The sequence below is a fragment of the Dendropsophus ebraccatus genome, chromosome 3 (assembly GCF_027789765.1).
Source record: "Dendropsophus ebraccatus isolate aDenEbr1 chromosome 3, aDenEbr1.pat, whole genome shotgun sequence".
Lineage (NCBI taxonomy): Eukaryota > Metazoa > Chordata > Amphibia > Anura > Hylidae > Dendropsophus > Dendropsophus ebraccatus.
Genome location: NC_091456.1, coordinates 9,025,934 through 9,046,525, shown reverse-complemented (window position 1 = coordinate 9,046,525; position 20,592 = coordinate 9,025,934). Strand labels below are relative to the sequence as shown.

The following is a 20,592-nucleotide window of genomic DNA, read 5'->3' as shown; positions in this document are numbered from 1 at the left end:
GAACATCGCCTAACACTACAGCCGCCGATCCCTGCAGAACATCGCATAACACTAAAGCCCCCCCCATCCCTGCAGAACATCGCCTAACACTACAGCCGCCGATCCCTGCAGAACATCGCCTAACACTACAGCCCCCATCCCTGCAGAACATCGCATAACACTACAGCCCCCATCCCTGCAGAACATCACATAACACTACAGCCACCTGCCGCCCATCGCCTAACACTGCAGCCCCCATCCCTGCAGAACATTGCATAACACTACAGCCACCCATCCCTGCAGAACATCACATAACACTGCAGCCCCCATCCCTGCAGAACATCACATAACACTGCAGCCCCCATCCCTGCAGAACATCACATAACACTACAGCCACCTGCCGCCCATCGCCTAACACTGCAGCCCCCATCCCTGCAGAACATTGCATAACACTACAGCCACCCATCCCTGCAGAACATCGCATAACACTACAGCACCCCATCCCTGCAGAACATCACATAACACTGCAGCCCCCATCCCTGCAGAACATCGCATAACACTGCAGCCCCCATCCCTGCAGAACATCAAACAGTACAGCCACACACCCCCTGCAGACCATTGCATAACAGTTCAGCTAGACCCCCATCCCTATGGAACATTGCACCCAGTGGTTACAGCCCCCGATCCCTGCAGAGCATTGCATAACTTTACAACCACAACATTGCATAACAGTACAGCCAGATCTCTATCCCTGCAGAACATTACACCCAGACAGCGGTCACCACCTGTGGATCATATTCCACTACACAGAAGCCCTGGACTGATAATAGCCCCGCCCACACGGGAGGGGGGGGGGGGTGTCACATGGGCCTGACGTCATCAAAGGTCCTTCTGCGACATTTACCATCTTTCCTGTTTCCGGTAGAGGCCGGAAGTTCCCCTCTGTCACTTCCTGGATTCTGAGCTGCTCCAGGTTGTTTATAGCAACGCGGATTGGGAAGCGATGGCGGTGTGGCGGCTCTGCATTGTGGCTCTGTTGTCCGCTGCGGTGTGCGGAGCGGCGGCTGCTGGGACTGCAGGACCCGAGGAAGCGGACTATTTCCCCGCGGACTATGTGACGGAGCTGGGCGAGCTGCTGAGCAACCACTCCGGGGACTATGCGGCCTCCGCCTCAGCGCCGGTCACCGGGGAGGGAGCCGCCACCTCAGCGCCGGTCACCGGGGAGGGAGCCGCCACCTCAGCGCCGGTCACCGGGGAGGGAGCCGCCACCTCAGCGCCGGTCACCGGGGACTATGCGGCCTCCACCTCCGGTGCGGTGACTCTGCTCACGGTCTCGGAGTCGCCGGGAGAAGCTGTCACTCCGGTGACCGTAGGACCGCCCGTGTCCGGTGATCTCCCGCAGTCCCGCTCCATCCCCGCTCTGGTGACCCCCGGTGAGCTGACACGTGTATCTGTATGCCAGGCTGAAGATTTTCTTATTCACAGGATATAAAAATCTCCACTTTCCTAGTACTTATCAGCTGCTGTATGTCCTGCAGAAAGTGGTGTATTCTTTGACACAGTGCTCTCTGCTGCCACCTCTGTCAGGACATACAGCAGCTGATAAGTACTGGAAGACTTTAGATTTTTAAATAAAAGAAAATTACAAATCTATATAACTATGTGATTTAAAGGAAAAATAATTTTGCCGGAGTACTCCTTTAACCTAAATGTAAGTGAGGGGCCCTTACTGGATTGGAGATGAAAATCACACTGATACTAGACAGAGAGGGGGGACCCCGCATCACACTGATACTAGACAGAGCGGGGGGACCCCGCATCACACTGATACGAGACAGAGCGGGGGGACCCCGCATCACACTGATACTAGACAGAGCGGGGGGACCCCGCATCACACTGATACTAGACAGAGCGGGGGGACCCCGCATCACACTGATACTAGACAGAGCGGGGGGACCCCGCATCACACTAATACTAGACAGAGCGGGGGGACCCCGCATCACACTGATACTAGACAGAGAGGGGGGACCCCGCATCACACTGATACTAGACAGAGAGGGGGGACCCCGCATCACACTGATACTAGACAGAGAGGGGGGACCCCGCATCACACTGATACTAGACAGAGAGGGGGGACCCCGCATCACACTGATACTAGACAGAGAGGGGGGACCCCGCATCACACTGATACTAGACAGAGAGGGGGGACCCCGCATCACACTGATACTAGACAGAGAGGGGGGACCCCGCATCACACTGATACTAGACAGAGAGGGGGGACCCCGCATCACACTGATACTAGACAGAGAGGGGGGACCCCGCATCACACTGATACTAGACAGAGAGGGGGGACCCCGCATCACACTGATACTAGACAGAGAGGGGGGACCCCGCATCACACTGATACTAGACAGAGAGGGGGGACCCCGCATCACACTGATACTAGACAGAGAGGGGGGACCCCGCATCACACTGATACTAGACAGAGAGGGGGGACCCCGCATCACACTGATACTAGACAGAGAGGGGGGACCCCGCATCACACTGATACTAGACAGAGAGGGGGGACCCCGCATCACACTGATACTAGACAGAGAGGGGGGACCCCGCATCACACTGATACTAGACAGAGAGGGGGGACCCCGCATCACACTGATACTAGACAGAGAGGGGGGACCCCGCATCACACTGATACTAGACAGAGAGGGGGGACCCCGCATCACACTGATACTAGACAGAGAGGGGGGACCCCGCATCACACTGATACTAGACAGAGAGGGGGGACCCCGCATCACACTGATACTAGACAGAGAGGGGGGACCCCGCATCACACTGATACTAGACAGAGAGGGGGGACCCCGCATCACACTGATACTAGACAGAGAGGGGGGACCCCGCATCACACTGATACTAGACAGAGAGGGGGGACCCCGCATCACACTGATACTAGACAGAGAGGGGGGACCCCGCATCACACTGATACTAGACAGAGAGGGGGGACCCCGCATCACACTGATACTAGACAGAGCGGGGGGACCCCGCATCACACTGATACTAGACAGAGCGGGGGGACCCCGCATCACACTGATACTAGACAGAGAGGGAGGGACCCCGCATCACACTGATACTAGACAGAGAGGGAGGGACCCCGCATCACACTGATACTAGACAGAGAGGGAGGGACCCCGCATCACACTGATACTAGACAGAGAGGGGGGACCCCGCATCACACTGATACTACACAGAGAGGGGGGACCCCGCATCACACTCATACTAGACAGAGAGGGGGGACCCCGCATCACACTCATACTAGACAGAGAGGGGGGACCCCGCATCACACTGATACTAGACAGAGAGGGGGGACCCCGCATCACACTGGTACTACACAGAGAGGGAGGGACCCCGCATCACACTCATACTACACAGAGAGGGGGGACCCCGCATCACACTCATACTACACAGAGAGGGGGGACCCCGCATCACACTCATACTACACAGAGAGGGGGGACCCCGCATCACACTCATACTACACAGAGAGGGGGGACCCTGCATCACACTCATACTACACAGAGAGGGACCCTGCATCCCATTTAAAGGGAAGCAGTCAGCCCAATTGGACTGATATGGTCCCTGCAGCACGGTATAAAGCTCCTGAGACGCCCATTGGCCACGGCTGCAGCAGCTTTATACCCGAGAAAAAGACGTTTAATCCCCCGACGCGCGGCTCCCTGCCTGTGTCCGGTCATTGTTCATTACCTGTCAGCGTGCTTGGCGGGGATGATTGAATGGCAGAGTTCCGGTAACAGGCCGAGCATGCTGTCAGGCAGAGTGCAGTGACCAGACACGGACGGGGAGCCGCCAAGATGACTACCTGCCCCCCCCTCAGGATTACACTACAAGCTGCATGATAACGGTGCAGAGGATGAAGTAAAAGACTTATTATTATTATTTATTTATAAAGCGCCCTTAATTCCAGAGCGCTATACAGGCGACAAGGGTAACAAACAAGAACATTACAAGATCAAAACATTACATGAAGGCAGATGGCAGACTGATACATGGGAAAGAGGACCCTGACCGCGAGGGCTTACAATCTATAAGGTACGGGGAGAGAAACAGGAGGTAAAGTGCAGCCAGTCAAGTGTGATGCAGAGACTTCCAGCACCCCTTTTAAGCTCCTGATAGTTCACCTTTAACTTATGCTCGTTGGGGATCTGACACATGAGAAGTAAAGGGCTTGGCTCTCATTATATAGTGCATCTAAGTTGAGCAAGTTGACCTTGGTTTGTTCAGACTGTCACTAGATAACCACAATGACAAATTAGGCTGGGTTCACACTGTGTTTTTTCGATCCATAATCCGCTTTATGAAGAAACAAAAAAGGATGTAAAACGGATGTATTTGTGTAGATCTGTCTTAATCTGTTTTTTCATCGACTTCCATTATAATAAGCATGATACCCCTGTTTGAGGAGTATCATGCTTATTACCCATCTCATGTTAGAATCAATGGAGCCGCGTCATGGAGGGGCAGGGGTTTCCGCCCCCAGTGCTTCACCCCTGTCCCGGTTACCATGAATAGATTGGCGCCGTACACGAGAACCAGGCCGCGGTTCGAAAAAGGACAGCAGCATCGGCTTCCCCATGCCGGTGCCGTTCAATTCATGTGTAATTTTAAAGAGGATATACCTGGTGGTACGTCCTCTTTAATTCTCGGCACCGTTCATGTGTACTTAGTCGTTTACCCCCTTGTTTGGTTAGATTTTTAGGAGCACTGCCCACCCCCAACGATCGGGGCGGATTAACACTGTGTGAGTGGGGCCTTACCAGCCCGTGGAGTAAACGATTAGGTGCACAAGAACGGCACCAAGGGGGGGGCGGAGCAAGCCACCAATGTGAGCAGACGTACATGTGGTGAGCTCCGTCCACACAGCTGACAATACAGCCTGTAATCCGCCTTGCCTGCCGATTTTTTATATGGGGAAGACTTCCAAGGCACCCCTACAACAACCCGACCCTGCTGCTCACCCGAAATTGGGCCGTCGGACTCTGGACTGGTACCTACTCCCGGGCCCTGCTGTTTCCCGGCGCTCCCCGCCTCACCTCAGGAGACCGCGCCGCTGCCTGGACCGGGATCATTGCCGGTCTACTGGATCCCAGCTGCCAGAACTCAGATCGGGCTCCCCGGACGCAGGCGCCCCCTCCTCGTGGACCCCAGCGGGCGGCAGGTTAGGGGCGGTGGAGGAGAGCGCTACAGAGACGACGAGCGGTGAAGAGCGGGCGCCATCTTGTCCCAGCTCTCCTGCAGACCCCGGCCTTCTGGAGGGAGAAGCAACACCTAGGGGGAACCCCCAGCAGACCTACAACTTGCGGGCACTCACCTCCCGCCCTGGAGTGCTGGGCTCGACCGGCTTCTCCCCGCTGTCTCGGCCCGTCTCTGACCTGGAGCCGGCAACAGTGAGTACTGAGGGGACCACGTGTGAGGATAGTCAGGCGCCATCTTGCGCTAGCAGCGGAGCAGCGCTATCCCCCCTAGCAGACAACCTGCAGCCACTCTTCAGACCGGCAGCGTGTCCCATAGCCTACACAGCCCCCCCTGACTGCTTGGCCTTTCCCCTTGGGACACTACCTAACGTCCGGGACCCCGGTCCCTACTCACACTGCCTGCTTGACCCTCCTGAGGTCCAGCAGGGCTCCCAGGACTTATTTGGGGACACCCAGCTAGCTCCAACGCCTGCAACGAACTCTCCGGGGCCTGTTGCCTGCACTACTGCTGCTATGTCTGCAGCTCCCAAACCCCCCAGAGGGGATAAAACCAAACCGCAGAAAACCATGCAGACGCCCCATAAGCAGAAACATAAGGGGACCCAAAATAACGCTGCGGCACTACTCCCTGAGCAGTGGTCACAACAGGGGGACTCTGACTCCGACTCCTCTCACCCGGACCCTCAGTCTAAGCACGATATGCAACGGCTGCTATCCCAACTACCCACTAAAAGTGATTTTGAGGCTCTCGTTACTAAAGTACAAAATGCATGCAGGGCGGAAATTTCTGAGTTGCGGAAGGACATGCAACATATTACTTCCAGGGTAGAGACTCTAGAAAACAAACAAGATCACTCCCGATCCTATACGGCCCAGTTACGGGACACCGTTGCTCTCCAAGCCACAGCTTTGAACGACATGCAGCGCCATTTAGAAGACCTCGATAATCGAGGTAGGCGCAACAACATTCGTGTGAGGGGCCTCCCTGAGGCCACGCAGGCTGAAGATTTACATGAGACACTAGAAGCTATCTTTAGTAGTATCCTGGGGGAACGTCCGAGTCATAAAATCAAGTTGGACAGAGCCCATCGGGCTTTGAGGCCGAGAGCTGCTGCGGGCTCTCCGAGAGATGTTATTTGCTGTGTCCATGATTATACCTTGAAAGAGCGCATTATGCAGAAATCTCGCCAGCTCAAAGACTTTGACTTCGATGGCGCTCCTGTTCAGCTTTATCCTGACTTATCCTGGCTCACCCTACAAAAGAGACGCTGCTTACGCCCCCTTCTGGCGACCCTCCGTGACCATCAAGCCACCTACCGCTGGAACTTTCCCTTTGCCTTGGTAGCGCGTAGAGACGGCAGATCTGCCACCCTCAAAGACCTCAGCGACCTCGAAGCTTTCTGCGCCTCTCTGGAAATCCCGACGCCTAAACTTGTGGACTGGACTCTCGCTACCCCTCCACACCCTCCTCCGACAGTATGGCAGGCGGTATCACAGAAGCGGCGCAGATCCCCACCTCACACTCCCTCTCCCCCTGCCGGTGGCCCACATGGTCACCCCCCATGAACTGTGCTGTGATATCCTTTATTTCCTCTGGCAAGCAATCTACTGTTTATATTTTTCTCTCAAAAGGCTGTACTTTAACATAATCCTAAGCTATATAGCTGTGTGGACGAGATCCACAATGTCATTGACACTATAATTTCCTTAAGTTTGACCCTTGTTGGCTTCTCCCTTACCCCCCTGGGGCTTTCCTTTTGGTTACCTCCACTCGCCTCTAGTGTGGAGTGTTGCCCCCACCCGTGCATACTTAGCGCGGGTTTTTGGTCTAGTGCCATTGCTTTACTAGTTTTGACTTTAGTTCCTTTGTTACTTTCCTTGTGGTGTCTTTGTCCCCCTCCCCCCCTTTTGTTTCTTACCTTTCTCTTACAGGTGCATCTCGAGACATGGTTCCCTCATATATTACAGATCTTGGCCATCGCACGCGGGATGGGTTCCGTCATACCACTTCTGTCATCAGCTGTAGTTGGTAAGTGGGGTCACATCGCTTCCGTCACTCTCCATCCCTTCCCATGGCTAGGCTAGTCTCCTTAAATGTCAGGGGGTTAAATTCTAACGCTAAGAGGCGGCTACTCCTACAGGAATTGAACACGCTTCACGCAGATATAGCATTTATTCAAGAGACCCATTTTGATTCCTCAGCCAACTTCAATTTTGCTAGACATCAGTACCCAATAGTGTATTCTGCTTCCAAGGGCTGCAAACAAGCAGGAGTAGCGATACTCCTCTCGCGCAATTGTCCTCTTCAGGTGACTGCTGCTTTCTCTGACCCAGGGGGTAGGTTTGTCATTATAGAAGGTACCCTACAGGGCAAACCGATAACACTATGTAATCTTTATGCCCCCAATAGACTTCAAATTCCTTTCCTCAGGGGGGTGCTCAGGCGCTTAGCTAACTCCCCCCCAGCACCATTGGTCGTGGGTGGGGACTTTAATTTGCCCTTCTCAGAAAGAGCAGATAGGCACTCAATACTGGGGTACCCCTCGTCTCCTGACCAATGCCGACTCTCTACGGAGTTTCGGAAACTAATACGCCTACATGGCTTGTATGACCTGTGGCGCATTGAGCACCCTACTGAGGCAACTTATTCATTCTTCTCCCACCCTCGTAACACACATACAAGGATAGACTATTTTTTTGGAAATGTCCCTATAGTCAGGTTACTCAAGGGGTCGGACATAGGCCCGATCTCATGGTCAGATCATGGCCCGGTGACTATCACACTGGCCTCCCTTCTCTCCCCCACGCGTCAATGCCACTGGCGCTTGAATGAATCTTTACTGAAACACCAAATTCCTAGAGATTCTATCAAGACCTGCCTCACTTCTTACTTTTCTGAGAATGAGGGAACAGTGACTTCTCAAGCTGTTTTGTGGGAGGCACATAAAGCTGTGATCCGTGGCCATTGCATAGCTCTTGGTGCTAAATACAAAAAAGATAGACAGGCCCAAATGGTCGCTGCTAGGAAACGGATTAAAGACCTGGAAGCAGCTCTAGCAACCCGCCCTGCGGTGAGTACCCTGCGCAGATTGATAGCGGCTCGAGCCCTCCTCCGAGACTTGGCCATGCACAAGGTAGAGCGTTTGCTCCTCTATTCGAGGCAAAAGTTCTACGAAAAAGGGAACAAAGCCCACACACTCCTGGCTCGCATGCTCACTGAACGCACGGCTGCTCAGTCTCCGCAGGCTCTCAAGGACCGCATGGGTACACTCCGCTTCCATCCCTCAGAGATCGCTTCCATTTTTACTGACTATTTCTCCAAACTATACTCCCTCCCATCCTCTTTACCCCTTGATCCGGAAGCCAGGACCCAAAAGATCGGAGAATTTTTAGCTCAATGCAGTCTACCTAAACTTCCGGCTGAGGCCCTAGTAGATCTTAACTCCCCCATCACCTCTGAGGAGCTGGAGGAGGTCCTAAAGGCCCTTCCCTCTGGCAAATCCCCGGGCCCGGATGGATTCACCTACCTGTACTATAAGGTATACTCTACAGAGCTGATCCCACGCTTAGTTCCCCTTTTCAACTCCTTCTTAGAAGGCTCTCCCATACCATCCACCATGCTCCATTCCCTTATTACTCTACTCCCTAAGCCTGGCAAAGATCCGCAGGAATGTGCTAGTTATCGGCCCATAGCATTGCTAAACGCCGATCTCAAGCTATTCACTAAAATTTTGGCCAACCGCCTTGGTTGCTGGCTACCTTCCTTGATTGATGCCGACCAGGTGGGCTTTGTTTCTGGGCGACAGGGAGGAGATAATACGCGAAGGGCGGTAGACATAGTGGACGCTGTTAATCTACAATCGGACCAGGCCCTACTGCTTAGCCTTGACGCTGAAAAGGCGTTTGATCGCCTTGGCTGGCCTTTTCTTTTCGAAACCCTGCAGTGTTTTGGTTTCTCGGGATCTTTCCTAACGGCTATCCGCAGCCTCTACTCTAGGCCAACTGCGTCTGTCAAATCTCCCCACCATCAATCAGAAACGTTCCCCTTGTCTAATGGCACCCGCCAGGGCTGCCCGCTATCCCCGCTGCTCTTTGTTCTATGTATAGAACCCCTGGCGGCGGCTATTAGAAGCAATGGAGATATTGCAGGGGTGAATATTCGGGGGAAAGAGTTCAAAATTATGCTCTTTGCGGACGACGTTTTGCTTACACTGACTAATCTGCATATTACCCTTCCAGTTTTGCAGGATTTGTTAAAAGCATTCGGACTAGTGTCTGGATATAAAGTAAACACGTCCAAGACCGAGGCCATGCCTTTAAATTTACCGGACCTGGTTCTTCAACGTCTACGCTCGAACTTCCAATATAAGTGGTCCCCCACCTCTATACGATACCTGGGAGTCAATTTAGCACCATCTTATAACTTACTGTATTCAGCTAATTACCCTGCGTTATTTAAAGATGTTAGGATGCTACTAACTAAATGGAAAAAACACTATATCTCCCTCCTGGGTAGGATCGCAGCGGTCAAGATGACCATTCTCCCCAAAGTATTATATCATTTTGAAACTCTCCCGACCAAAATCCCTATGCGCGAGCTTAAATCCCTCCAGACTGCACTGTTTAAGTTCATCTGGAATGATAAGCGGCACAGAATACCTAAATCTGTTATGATGTCTAGCAAGTTGCAAGGCGGCTTGGCTGTCCCCAATCTAATACATTATTATTGGGCTGCCCATCTAAGGCCCGTTGTCTCCTGGTCCCGATACCATGCATATAATAAGTGGACAGAGATTGAAAAGAGATGGCTAGCGCCTATGCATCCGAACTCCCTGTTGTGGCACCAGACCCAACCCTTCCCTCTCCCCATCGGCCGCCTCCTGGGCCCCATAGGGTTTACCAAGTCTATCTGGTCTATCTGCACATCTAAATTCAAATTGGTATCACCTGCCCCCCCATTAATCTCATTCTTGCTTCATCCATCCTTCCCCCCGGGACTGGAATCCGGGGTAGTCCGAACCTGGGGGAAAAATAAACTCTTCCAGTTTGCTGACGTGGTGGACCCCGTTGCTCGCACGCTGTTACCCTTTGAAAAATTAGCTGAAAAGTATGACCTGCCCTCCTCAGAGCGATACACTTACCTGCAGCTCCAGCATTACATGAGGACATGCTTAGGAACCGCTGCGGTGTCTAGGCCGACGGCGTTTGAGCAGCGGGTTCGTACCGGCCCATCGGCCAAGGGTCTAATCTCAGACATCTATAAAATCTTAGGATCCCCTAAGGAGGATACTCCAGTTCGCCACAAATATATGGATAGATGGGAGGCGGCCCTGGGACGGGAAATCTCCCCGGAATGTTGGTCAATTATCTGGGATAGGGCAGCTACTTCCTCTATCTGTGTCACCTACAAAGAGACCCAGTATAAGCTGATGACTATGTGGTATCACACGCCAGAGCTCTTGCATAAATTGAATGGGAGCATTCCTTCCACGTGTTGGAGATGCCTGCAGGCAGTGGGCTCCATTTATCACATCTTTTGGACCTGCCCAGTGGTCAAAGTCTACTGGACGACTTTCTGCAATAATCTTTCTTCTATGTTCCCTCACCCTATCCCTCGGGATCCACTGATTTGTTTGCTGAACCTCACCCCCAAAACCCTGGGTAAAAAACCCACCAAGCTTTTGCTAAATCTGTTAGTGGCGGCTAAGACTCTGATAGCCCGGCACTGGAAACAGCAAACTCTCCCTCCTTTTGCAGATTTAGTAGCGAGAATTCAGGAAATACGTTCATTAGAATATCTCACGGCTTCATTAAATGAAAGATTGGACCCCTTTGAGCAAGTTTGGGCCCCGTGGGATGCGTACTCCTCCGCACAAGGCTTTACATGTTAAGAGATCGCCTGTATATTGTTCTCTCCTGGTATTCCTTCCCCCCCCCCCTCCTATTGTGTCTCTCCCCAGTCGTGTCTGATAGTTTGTCAAGTTTGTATAACATTCTGCAACCCTAATGAGACATTTGTGATAACTCTGTGACACTTGGGTTAACTCTATGGGTAGACTGTTCTAGCTGGACGTTATACACTATAATAATACTGGCTCGATTTCCGTTGTTTAGGTTTACCTAGTACTGTACTATCTGTTTTCCTGATTTACCTTGTGGAATCGTTGTACTAAAAATGTGTGTTTTAAATACAAAAACTCTAATAAAAATACAATTTCAAAAAAAAAAAAAGAACGGCACCAAGGATGAAGGTTAGAGACATACCTTCCTCCTCAACAGGTTAGATTTGTCTGACCTGCTGATAGTTACCCTTTAAGTCCTTTAAGAAGACATGGGCACCATGGACCATTTCAAGCCATGGTAATTGAAACGAAAACGCATTTGTAGCGTACACAAAACCTTGACCGACCACTTTTTTGTGTCCGCAGAAAAAAGGCTGCTTTTTGGCGCATGTTTTTCCATCAGTTTATTTTTTTTGCATTTGCATAAAACTGTTAAAAAAAATGGCTAAACCCTGTTAAAGGGAACCTGTCACTACAGACGCGGGCACAGAGCCCATACGACCAACCCCCCCGGTGCAGCCCCCAGATACTTACCCGTTCCGGCGAGTCCCGCTTCTGGAGCCGATCCCGGGACGAAGATTTCAGCCATGCGCGCGTGCGCTGCAGAGGTAAGTCCGGTGCCCATAGAGAATGATGGCTCCAGTCATTCTCTATGGGCATCGGACTCATGTCAGGTAATTTGCATACAGCGCGCGCACGGCTTTGGGTGCTGGTATCTTCATCCCGGGACCGGCTCCAGGAGCGGAACTCGCCAGAAAAGGTAAGTAACCGGGGGCTGCCCTGGGGGGTCGGACGGGCTCTGTGCCCGCGCCCGTTGTGACAGGTTCCCTTTAAGCCTTTCCGGTTATGTTTGTGTAGATCTCTGACGTGACTTTGTTCTCCTCAGTTGGCAGCCTATGTGTCTGTGACCTGCTGGTGAACGCTTGTGACGTGAACTGCTGCTGTGATCCTGACTGCAGCGCTGCTGACTTCAGTGTCTTCTCGGGATGCTCCATTCCTGTTGTAACGTGAGTAGAAGTCTGCTGTTTAATGTATATTTTATTCTCCATCTCCTCTATGCTGTCTGGGTTGGTATCTGGCTGGCATTATACCATTGGCAAACACTTCAAGTCTACCTTTGTGTGTGTGTATATGTATGTATATATATATATATATATATATATATATATATATATATATATATATATATATAGAAAGCAATAGAGATAAGGCGGCACTCCAAATTTCAGTGAATAAGACAGTGAATTTATTCACCCATCATGTGCAATACAACGTTTCAGTTTCCCAATGAAACCTTTTTCAAGCAACACATACACAAGTGTGAGAAGGGGCTGGTATTTAAAGTCCATAAGTTCAGCCCATAATTAGTGACATCATAATTGCATAGAAATTGTAAACAATATATAAAAGACAGTGTTATACAGTGTTGATATCATAATACATCGTAGCTGTGTGAAAACAGTGGCATTATCATAGTGATACATGTGTCCGATCTATTTCTCGATAAGGTAATTCCAATAATTCATAAATAGTAAACAAAGTTCATAGGCTGGTATACCGCGGGTGGGGGGGAAGGCTGTAGCTCACCAAATAAACCGCTGCTCTTCCATGCTCGATGTCACGCTGCTGAGTGTTTGTAAACATCGGAACTGCCCATGCGCGGAGGAGCGCAAAACAATGGATGCGTCTGGATGGGTGTCATCAAGTCGATCAACGTCAGAGAACCAAGCATGTGTACCAGGCGCTATGGAAGTCATCGGGGCCATCTTGCTTATTGTATTCCAGTACACCGGTCCCGATCAGCATATTACTACCACACGTGCGCGCTGGATGCACAGGAACAGTGGAAGCCATCTTACGTGTGGGACTCCTTGCCCATTCCTTCACATAGTAAATAAATCACTCACAATAAGGTGGGGAGTCGTCGTGCCGTAAAGCCTTAAACATCCGAACTCGGTCTCTGTCCTCAATCCATATGGGGTACTGGACCATCGGACTGGTAGCCTCCCGATCCTTCCGGTGCTCACGGATAACCTAGATCGGGATCTCCCAGGCTGTACGTACTCAGGCAGACATCCCCTTGGCTTAAATGTGAATGGTGACTAGAGGCGGTTTCATAATATGATACCCATCCATCCATCATCCAGTTAAAACAAAAAAATCATAAGTAGAAAAGAAGGTGAGTATAAAGGCACCCTCCATCAGCCACAGTCCAGACCATCTGTATAAAAAGAGAAAAAAAGATAAATTAAAATAAATAAGAGAAATTAAATTATTAATCTTTAATAGACGGACTCTGCTGCTATCCTCTATAAGCTACCCGGACAATCTTGCGATCACCCGGGCAGCCCCCCGGCTCTTAACCCCCCCCCCCCCCGGCTCTTACCCACTCGCTGCCGATGCGTGTAATAGCGCCGTCAGAGGGCGGGGAACGTGAAGCAAACGAGTGCTGGCAGTGCTTGTTTGCTCCTCAATATCACCCCGTGTAATAGGGGATTTACTTTCCCCTTTACAGCCCTTTAAATCACACACTGACACATCTTAGGATTTAATTTTTTTTTTTTATTAATATGTTAAATTTGATGACACTCTTCTGCCATATTAGATTTCTCCTTGTTCTGCACAGCGCCAGAAAAAGCGCAGAAACTGCACAAAGCGTCTGGAGATGCGGCGGCCGTGTGACAGGTTGGCTGGATGTCTTTGTTGCCGTAATTCTGTCACACAGTCCTCCAGGAGTTCTAGGTCATGGACAGATGGGGGGTCTAAGACGAACTCTCTTTCTCGATGTTTGGTAGAGATTCGCGCCTTTTCGTTTCGGTGGTTCGGAGGTATAAATCGGATATGCACCTCCTTATTGAAGCTCGCATGTTTCAGTGATTTCTTGGTGCCCCTGCGAGATGGTGCCTTGAGTGCAGACTTCTTTGGCCGTGATTGTTCCGGTTCTCCTGATGTTGCTGCCTCAGGCACATTTACATCTTCGGCTGTTTCAGGCAGCGGCGATGGTTCTGGGACATCGGCTGCTCTTTCAGGGTCTGGCACAGTTTCCAAGTCTGGTTGCAGGTTATCCGCATCTGAGGAATTTGCAGGTTCTGATGATAGTTTTTCCTCATGTGCCAGCCATGCAGCCAGGAGCACTAGTGCGCAGATTGGAGATATCACCAGTCCAAATATAGCGCCGCTGATAACCCGGTCTTGTAGGGTCACCATACAGCCTATTGGGACCGCGGGTGGTGGGGGCTCCTGTAATAGAAAGGAACAGAGTCAGTATGAAGCCATGAGAGCAGTCCCAGCTTCCATTGTCAGAACAGGAGGGGGTCATGTCTGACTGCAGATCGCTTCCTATAAAACAAGATGGCGTCACTTACCCCAAACACTTTAGCTGATATCCATGTATATATTATCTGTATAATAGACGGCTTCTCTCGGGGGCCAGTGGATTCTGATGGGTTATTCTGTAAGATGCAAAAATAAAAATTAGTACAAGGGTCCAAAGATAATATAATAAATTACATAGAAAGTATTATAAAGGGAACCAGAGGCATCTAACATTACATGTACACATTGTATATACAGTATGAGCTCCACTTACTCCAATACAGCGCTCCCGGGTCCGTCTATGAGCAGGTGGATTAGGAACGGACAGGATGTTACTTATCCAGTATAAGAATTCCTGAAAGACAAAAATAATAATATAATAACATCTGATACATACAGGGAATAGTTATGGCTTCTTTTTATCATTAATGGTGGATGATGATGATGTTTTTCAAGGACTTACCTCAACCATAGTGGGAGGTGGTGGTGGTGGTTCCTCTACAGGACGGCCATGGGACAGGATGTTATAAATCCACGACGAGACGTCCTAAAAGACAAGAAATAATAATAGTCTGATATCAAATACAACAAACTAATAATAAATACAAGGAATAATTATGGCCGAATCATAGAAGAGAATAGGAATAACAATAACATCAGCAATAACAGTAATATCCATCATCCTGTATTTCATGGATCGTACTTGGACACTTACCTCATACATAGTAGGTGGTGGTGTTTCCATAGGACTCTCATAGGACAGGATCCAAGATGAGACGTCCTTAAAAAGCGTTAAGCTGCACTTTGTCGGGTGGATCAGATCCATAAAAACGAGAAGAAAGATCAACCTCATTGTTGCCAATGAGGGGTGTCTCCTATCACCAGGAATGGCAAAGCAGAGACAAGCTATAGGTGGCCGGAGGCCCCTTATATACCTGCCGGTGGTCACATGGAAACGTTCCGAAGCCCATGTGACATCACTAGGACATTATGACATCATCATCACCACAAGCAGCATCTATACTGTATCACATGTTATTGACATGTGACCCATATAGGGATTGTCTATGTTGCTATGGTAACAATATCAGTTGTTCCCAATATGTAAATACAATGGGAGAGATTTATCAACCATGGTGTAAAGTGAAACTGGCTCAGTCGCCCCCGGCAACCAATCAGATTCCACCTTCCATTCCTCACAGACTCTTTGAAAAATGAAAGGTGGAATCTGATTGGTTGCTAGGGACAACTGAGCCAGTTTCACTTCACACCATGTTTGATAAATCTCCCCTAATGGTTTGTCCCCCGGCCGTTGTTCTGTGAGATTCCTCCAGTGATGGATGGAGCCATCAGACTCCTGACCCACCAATAGACGGCCGGGTGACTGCGCTGACAGGAGGAGCAGGTGAGACGGACAGCTCCACCTCTGATGTAATGGCGGCTATTGTCGTCAATGCAGCAGCCGGTAGGACGGGGAACTGATCACTGAATAGATCCCAGGGCCGTCTCAATATTTTACCAATTTTTATGGCAAATATTCATCACCAGTAGCGTCACCTAATGGAATTCCAGATGTAAAGAATAAAATGAATAAAAATATAATATATAATAATAGTGATGCACGATGCACCGACATATCGATACTACTATCGATATTCTGTGCAGAAAAATGGTTCGGTACCAGGATTTCCTGGTATTGATACTTTATGTTAAGCTGCATAATAGTGCAGCTTAACATAAGGTATAGCACAGAGAACATGGCTGGCGGCTAGCTGAGGATTGGCAGTGTTCTCTATGTGGCGCCCTCTACCCCCTAGTGTCACTTCCTTTACCCTCACACTGTCCACTTCCGGCGGTGCCAAGTTCAAATAGCTGGCACCTAGCAATTCCCAATCCAGCTTTTGTACAGTGTAGATGCCGCCGTCACAACTGACAGCGGCATTAACCCCTCCCGAGCCGCTCCATATACAGCAAGAGTCTGCTGCATATGGAGCGGCTCCCACTGCTAATGACTGCCACCCGCGATATTATGGGCGACAGTCATTTAACCACCCACCGCCCATTCTACACTGGTTGATATATAAGATATATAAGATTGATCCTCCACCACCAGTGCCACTGTATGTGTGTATATATAAATATTTGTATAATATGTACAGTGGTGCCTTGGATTAAGAGCATCATTCGTTCCTGCACTGCACTTGTAATCCAAATCCACTCTTAAACCAAAGCAAATTTTCCCATAAGAAATCATTGAAATGCAGACAATTGGTTCCACACCCCAAAAATAGATTTTTTTTTCTGAATAACACCTAAAACTAATAAAACAAACATTTAGAAACAGCTGAATCTGTGATATTATAAGTTACTGTACAGTATAGCAATCAGCATGTGGTGTAAAATGTATAGTAATGTATAACCCTGATAACACAGCAGCTGTTTGTAGACAGGGGAGGTCTTGGCATTTCTGGGGCCCCAAGCGAAGTTATGTCTGGGCCCCCCCCCCCCCTCAACACACGTTCCAAAACAATAGACCGCTGTGTGTTGCCCCCAGTAGTATATACCCCTTGTGCGCTACCGCCAGTAATATATACTCCTTGTGTGCTGCCCCCAATAGTATATACCCCTTGTGTCCTGACCCCAGTAGTATATACCTCTTGTTTGCTTCCCCCAGTAGTATATAGACCCCTGTGTGTTCCCCCAGTTATATATAGCCCCCCGTGTGTTCCCCCAGAAGTATATAGATCTCCTGTGTGCTGCCCCAGTTGTATATAGACCCCTTGTGTGCTGCCCCCAGTTGTATATACCCCCTGTGTGCTCTCCCACTAGTATATAGGCCCCCTGTGTGCTCCCCCACAAGTATATAGGCCCCCTGTGTGCTCCCTCAGGGGTATTTAGCCCCCCTGTGTGCTCCCCCACTTCGATATAGACCTCCTGTGTGCTCCCCAACTTGGATATAGACCCCTGTGTGCTCCTCCAGTAGTATATAAACCCCCTGTGTGGTTCCCCCAGTAGTATATAGACCCCCTGTGTGCCCCACCAGTATTATATAGACCCCTTGTGTGCTGCCCCAGTAGTATACAGACCCCTGTGTGCTCCCCCAGTTATATATAATAATAATATTATTATTATTATTATTATTATTATTATTATTATTATTAATAATATTTATTATTTATTTATAAAGCGCCCTTAATTCCAAAGCTCTATACAATAGATAGGCAACAGGCAGGAACAAAACAAGATCAGAAAACATTACATGAAGGCAAAAGACAGACTGGTACATGGGGGAAGAGGACCCTGCCCGTGAGGGCTTATAATCTATAGGGTATAGGGAGAGAAACAGGAGGTAAAACGCAGCCATACAAGTGTGATGCAGAGTTATTGTATGTTGTAGCCTAGTTTGAAGTGGTGGGTTTTCAGGTTACTTTTGAAGGACTTGATGGGGGATGAGAGACGGATGTGTCGGGGTAGCGAGTTCCAGAGTATGGGGGAGGCTCGGGCATATATATATATATATATATATATATATATATATATAGACCACCTGTGTGCCTCACAAGTAGTATATAGACCCCCTGTATGTTCCCCCAGTAGTATATAGACCCCCTGTGTGCCCCACCAGTAGTATATAGACCCCTGTGTGCTCCCCCAGTAGTATATAGCCCCCCTGTGTGCTCCCCCACTTGGATATAGACCTCCTGTGTGCTCTCCAAGTTGTATGTAGACTCCATTCTGCTGCCCCAAGTAGTATATAGACCCCCTGTGTGCTGCCCCAGTAGTATATAGACCCCTCTGTGAAGCCCCAGTAGTCTATAGCCCCCCGTGTGCTCCCCCTGTTATATAGCCCCCCTCTGTGTTCCCCCCCATTTATATAGACCCCCGATGTGCGCTAGCCCAGTTAAACAGACCCCTGTGTGCTCCCCCTCCCATATAGTATATAACACAATAAAACAAACACTTACAAACAAATACTCACCTGGGTCCGGACTCCTCTTCTCTTTACTCTTGTGGCCGCAGGAAGGGTTTTCCCTGCGATCACAAGAGGCCGCACTCCCCTTGTCCTGGCGCCGATGCTCCAGTGATGTCACTGGAGCGTCGGCACCACAAGGACAAAGCTGCCACTTGTGACCACAGGGAAAACCCTTCCTGCGGCCACAAGAGTGACTGACAGGAAGGGGGCCTATGTCTCCCGCCCTGTCAGTGCTGCTGCATGTAACTATGAGCGCTCATTACGAGTGCTCATAGTTACAGTTCAGATGGCAGCAGCGAGCGGGGCAGCGGCCCTATCCAGCGGTCTTGAGCACAAGAGCGGGGCGTGGGGGCCACTGGTTGTAGATACAGGATGGAGCTGCAGATCCCCATATTCCAGGAGCGTAGTACAACAGGCTAGAATAGAGAAGCAGGACTGCTGTCAGAGGTCTGTGTGGTCACATGACAGCAATGGGGAAGGGGCGTGTGTTCAGCATGGACCAATCAGGACTGAAAGAGACTGCAGGGAGCATGAAGGAATGAGCAGGGCAGATGTGGGCACATACATGCAGCACTCTCTGTCCGGGGAGAGAGATTACAGCTATGAAGAGATTACCTCAACAGTCCTGTCCCCTGATGTAAGCCCTAGCCTGAAGTGGATCTGCTATGATTTGGAAGGTGAGGGAGACTTCCTGGGTCGGAGTACAGGGCTGTAGACCCCGCTATGCAGACCATGCCCCTCCTCCACTCCCCCTCCCACCCAGTACAGGGAGCTCTTAAACCAAAGCAATGCTCTTAAACCAAGTTACAATTTTGAAAACCTGTGAGCTCTTAAACCAAAACGCTCTTAAACCAAGTTACTCTTAAATCAAGGTACCACTGTGTGTGTATGTGTATTTATATATATATATATATATATATATATATATATATATATATATATATATACACAGTATAATATATATACACACACACATACAGTGGTACCTCGGTTCTCGAACTTAATTGGTTCCGGAAGGCAGTTTGAGAAACAAGCAGTTCGAAAACCGAGCAGTGTCTTCCCATAGGAAATAATGTAAATGTGATTAATTGGTTCCAGCAGCCACCAATAATTACCTACAATACTCATTTATTACACTGATAAGTGCTCCGTATAATCACTACAGTACAATACAGAACAGCACTATACTGTACAGGACATTAAACATAAGAAATGTTCATCAGAACCAGCAATTATAGTACAGTAGTCACCAACTCCTCACCCATCCTTTACTGTATAGCGTCCCCCCCCCATCCAAGCACTGTAATGTATGGGAGATGGTGGTGCACTGCCTGTACTACTACCACACTGTATATGCACTCCAGCAGTCTTATACAGCACTGTACTGTATGTGAAGCCTCACCACTGCTTAACTCGCCAGGTACAACCCACCATCCACGCTTGCAAAAACTTTCGAAAAACGTTTGAAAACCGAGCAAAGTTCGAATTCCAAACACTACTACTGGGTAAATTTTTGTTCGAATACCAAGCAGTTAGAGTTCCAAAGTGTTCGAAAACCGAGGTATTACTGTATATTAGATTGATTCCCCGCCGGGGCCATTCTGATGTTGCTTCCCCCTATTACCTATGTTCATATGTTAGTTGGTGGCTGGCCGTAATGGCACTAGCAGATGAGCTCTTTTAAATATAGAAATAATATTTGGGATAACACCTTTTAACCCCTTCAGGACCAGGCTAATTTTCGTTTTTCCTTCTCGTGTTTAAAAGGCCATAGCGCTTCCATTTTTTTTACCTATAGACCCAAATGAGCCCTTATTTTTTGCGTCAGCAATTGTACAATTTACAATTGCAGACTTAATTTTTCTATAAACCATGCTGTGAAACCAGCAAAAAATTATTTGTGCAGTGAAATTGATAAAAAAACAAAAAACAAACACATTTTAAGTCCCCTTGGGGCACACTGATCATTGCTATGCCGATCGGACCACAAGGAGGAAGG

General features: G+C 49.4%; 2 protein-coding genes across 3 annotated transcripts in view; one reads left to right on the top strand and one right to left on the bottom strand.

The window, feature by feature from the left end:
* The first annotated feature begins 904 nt into the window (after nt 1-904).
* The window catches only part of TCTN1 (tectonic family member 1), a 120,018-nt gene continuing 100,330 nt past the window's right edge, over nt 905-20,592 (top strand). For both annotated transcript variants that reach the window (XM_069960796.1, XM_069960797.1), the window contains exons 1-2: nt 905-1,412; nt 12,192-12,312. In XM_069960796.1, coding sequence (XP_069816897.1) covers nt 983-1,412; nt 12,192-12,312 — 551 coding nt within the window. In that variant the 5' untranslated portion in view covers nt 905-982. The remainder of the gene's footprint in view (nt 1,413-12,191; nt 12,313-20,592) is intronic.
* Nucleotides 13,877-15,500, bottom strand: LOC138785179 (uncharacterized). The gene is made up of 5 exons (XM_069960807.1): nt 15,336-15,500; nt 15,084-15,167; nt 14,895-14,975; nt 14,671-14,757; nt 13,877-14,545 (listed from the first exon to the last, which is right to left on the bottom strand). Exons 1-5 carry the CDS (start codon nt 15,471-15,473, stop codon nt 13,907-13,909), a joined length of 1,029 nt encoding a protein of 342 aa, XP_069816908.1. The 5' UTR covers nt 15,474-15,500; the 3' UTR covers nt 13,877-13,906.